Genomic DNA, 3761 nt, shown 5'->3' on the forward strand with positions numbered 1-3761 from the left:
TCTTTTATTTGTCATGGCAATTTTACAATTTTTCATGCCTAAATTACCTATATCTACATGGAAAATATTTAACTATTATTGCCATGGCAATTTTCACTCTTTTTGTTTTGCCATGGAACTTTCACATTTATTTGCGACGGCAAAATTACCAATATTGCCATGGAAAATTTACTTAAACCACCTTGGCAATTTTTAAATTTTATTGCCATGGCATTTTTTACTCTTTATTTTTGCCATGGCAATTTACATTTATTTTCCATGGCTAAATTATCTATATCAACATGGCAACATGGAAATTTTCACTTTCATCTTTTTTCAAGGGATTTTTACGTACAGTGCAAGTTGCCATGACTTTTTTTCCATGCCATTGCATAAAGAAAGATCTTTTTGTCCATGGCAAAATCTGTTTTGTTAAATACGAATGGCATTTTCTGGTTTGCATCACTGGGATTTTTTAGTTATCAATTTTTCCCTTTTCAATAGCAATTTTTTCATAGCATAGCAAAGTCTGGGCTTTCTTTCACAAGCTTAAAATTTGTCTTTTAGTCACAGTAGAAACTGGGCATACTGGGCTTTTCTTTTATTAGTCAACAGAAGGCAGCGATGCTGGGTGTTCGGGCGGGGGCTCCTCTGGTCCCGAACTACTTTGTTCGATCGATGCCCAGATTCCTCCCGAAAGAATCGCTCGGCCTGGGAGATCCCAGACCGAACGTTCGGCCGTTATCGGTGTCCAAAAAAAATCCACCCCCCCGATCCAGATCCCCTCCACCTCCGATCCAGATCCCCTCCTCCTCCTCCCGCGGCCGCACGGCGCGCCAGTCGCCCTTCTTCCGCGACCTCGCCTCCCCCATCCCGTCCCACCGCGGCGGCCCCCACTTCGCCTCTCCCGCGGCCGCCCTGCCCTCCGCCACGCCGCCGCTGTCGCCCGTCTTCACGCTCGACGACCGCTTCGCCGCCGCCGACTTCTTGCCCGACCCCACCGCCTCCGACCTGCTCCCCGTTGCCTCCTCCCCCTCGCCCCGCGCCGGGACAGGCACAGGCAGCCGCTCGCCCTCATGGGACCGCTCCCGCGGCAAGAAGCAGAGGAGGGCAAGGCGGCGGAGCAGAGCAGAGCAGAGGGAGAGAGGATATGGCGGCACCAGCACCTTCCCCGCAGCCGCTGCTGCTCCTGCTCCTCGTGGCGCTGCTGGCCGCCACCGCGCCCCGCCGCGCCGACGCGTGGGGCAAGGAGGGCCACATCATGGTCTGCAAGATCGTAGAGGTACGTACGTCCCCTGCTTCCCGCGCCGCTCCCCAAGATTACAACTCCGTCGAATCGAGCTGGCTGGCAGGTCGTCGGGTGGGGAGGATGGAGGAAGGAATGTGTGCGTGTGCTGAATTGGGTCTGTGCGTTGCGTGCGCTGCAGAGGTACCTGTCGGAGGATGCGGCGGCGGCGGTGCAGGACCTGCTGCCGGAGTCGGCCGGCGGGGAGCTGTCGACGATGTGCCCGTGGGCGGACACCATGCGCTTCCGCTACCACTGGGCCAGCCCGCTCCACTATGCCAACACCCCCAACGTCTGCAACTTCAACTTCTCACGTCAGTTCATCCTCCTCCCCCCTCTCTCCTGCCTTTCTAGTTCAATCAGTTATGGTTTCTGATGCAAACCGAACAGAGCTTAATTACCGCCATTACTAGTAGTTACAACAGCACTGCATGTTAAAAAAATACACATGTCCCTAACCCTAAACCAGCAGGAAAATGTTTATTTTCTACTACTTCGTCCCATAATGTAAGACGTTTTTGCAAGCTAGTTTAACTTAAAAAAACATCTTAGGCCTAGTTTGGCAAGACTGTTTTTGCAAAACCATAGTATTCCAAGACCTAAGTATTTCAATACATGGGCAGTAAATACTTCAGTTTCTAAAAATCATAGTTTTTCTCAGTATTGATAAAACTGCCGAGGCGTTTGGCAAGTGGCAGATTTGCTCAGTTTTATTTGGTTTGGATCGATTGTTATGTTGTTGCATGCATATTCAGCTATACTCACGGATCAGCTTGTACTAATAGCCACCGTATGCATTCAGCCTTGCACAAGCATGTTTTCTCCTACTCCGTAGATGCTATGATCTGTAGTAGAGTTATCTCTTGTAATCAATCAAAGACCGAGGTAGTTAAGACATGCACCGAAGGTCTACGTCCGCAGCTCGTGCGTCCATGAGTTTTCAGCCGGCGGCTAAGTAGTCATTTGTACGTGTACGCTCCGCCTCTAGCCGGACAGATCGATCGGCTAGCTATCGATGTATGTATCACAGGCGTTGATGGCTAGAAGTTGGACACAGAGAGAAATCAGCCAGTGTTTCTCGATTTTTAAAAAAGAAGTCGGGGCCTCTTTTTTATATACTACAAAAATACCACAGTTTTAGAGATACCATAGTTTGTTAAACTACAATATTTTTTTCATCCAAACGGCTCAAAGTATTGAATACCAAGGTTTTTTCAGAAACCACAATATTCCTAAAAAAACTATAAAAATACTTTGGCTCCCAAACGCACCCTTACATTATGCGACGGAGGGAGTATTTTCTAACAACACATATAGTATTTTACAAAAATACACATTGTCCCTATAAAATCAATTATTTTCCTATTGAACAGTTGTCTAGAATTATTTTTTGTAAGTCAAACTATGTGCCTACCCTTTTCGTATAGAAATATTACCAGAAGCACAAATCATCACAAACATGATAAATATTATATCAAGGTCCAGAGCCACCGACACTTCGTTGCCGTCGCTCCGATACTAGAACCGGCTTGACCTTGTCGATGACGGTCAGCCAATCTTCGTGCACCTGCCCCTAAGGACCAGCACATCGGACCCGCATACGGCAGCGTTGAACCCTTGAATCAATATAAAGGTACAGTAACTTCCCCTCTTTTTTCGTGCAGATGCTAAGGAAGTTGGTTGAGACATCACTGTCTGCTTCAACCAAGAGATTTGAAGAGTTGCCAAAGGTAATTTTGGGGCAAATTTCAGTGCATATTCTCATTGTTTTATAATCTTAGTCCCGGTCTCCTATATCATCTGAGCTTATGCCTCCTCTCCATTTATTGGCTATATCTATATGCCTTGCTGATGCTCATTTCCATCGTTGCAGGGTAACGAGATGTTGAAGAGGCAGAGTGAGTTCATGACACTGCAGTGCAATTGCACCGTTCCATTGAACATTTTTCCTTTTCATTTTTCTTATTATTGGAGTGAGGATGTTAGAATGAGGAACTATATGATAGTAGATATGGCAACTGTGTAATAGTATAATCAGGAATAACGACATTTCCATCACCATTGTGTTTTCTTGAATTGTATGCATAAAATGGAATTTGTTGATTTTATATTCTTTTTAATTCCGAATTCGTTAGTAGTAGCGTGGGGACAAATTTGTGCGCTATTGGTATTTGGGATACTAGTAGCGTTGGTATTATAGACGCGCTACTACTATTTCGTTAGTAGTAGCGCCGGTTCATAATAGTAGTAGCGTGGGTGGAAACACGCTACTACCAACTTTGTTAGTAGTAGCGCGGGTTGCACCCACGCTACTATTAACTATTAGCTGTAGCACGATACTAGTAGCGTGGGTACCCGCGCTGCTAGTAGCCATTTTACCCACGCTGCTAGTAGCTTTTTTCTAGTAGTGTGGACTTTTATATGATTCAGAGCAATAGTCTAGTTTTGACATAATAATTTAGATACTCAAGCATATCAACAAGCAACCATGTCTTTT

At 45.9% G+C, this 3761-nt stretch overlaps 1 protein-coding gene across 1 annotated transcript; it reads left to right on the forward strand.

The window, feature by feature from the left end:
* The first annotated feature begins 546 nt into the window (after positions 1–546).
* Positions 547–3372, forward strand: LOC109774456 (endonuclease 2). Its single transcript, XM_020333176.4, has 4 exons — positions 547–1261; positions 1407–1578; positions 2929–2994; positions 3138–3372. The coding sequence occupies exons 1-3, from the start codon at positions 1130–1132 to the stop codon at positions 2946–2948; spliced, it is 324 nt and encodes a 107-aa protein (XP_020188765.1). The 5' UTR covers positions 547–1129; the 3' UTR covers positions 2949–2994; positions 3138–3372.
* Positions 3373–3761: the final 389 nt, after the last annotated feature.

This window comes from Aegilops tauschii, chromosome 5 (genome assembly GCF_002575655.3).
Source record: "Aegilops tauschii subsp. strangulata cultivar AL8/78 chromosome 5, Aet v6.0, whole genome shotgun sequence".
NCBI classification, from domain to species: domain Eukaryota; kingdom Viridiplantae; phylum Streptophyta; class Magnoliopsida; order Poales; family Poaceae; genus Aegilops; species Aegilops tauschii.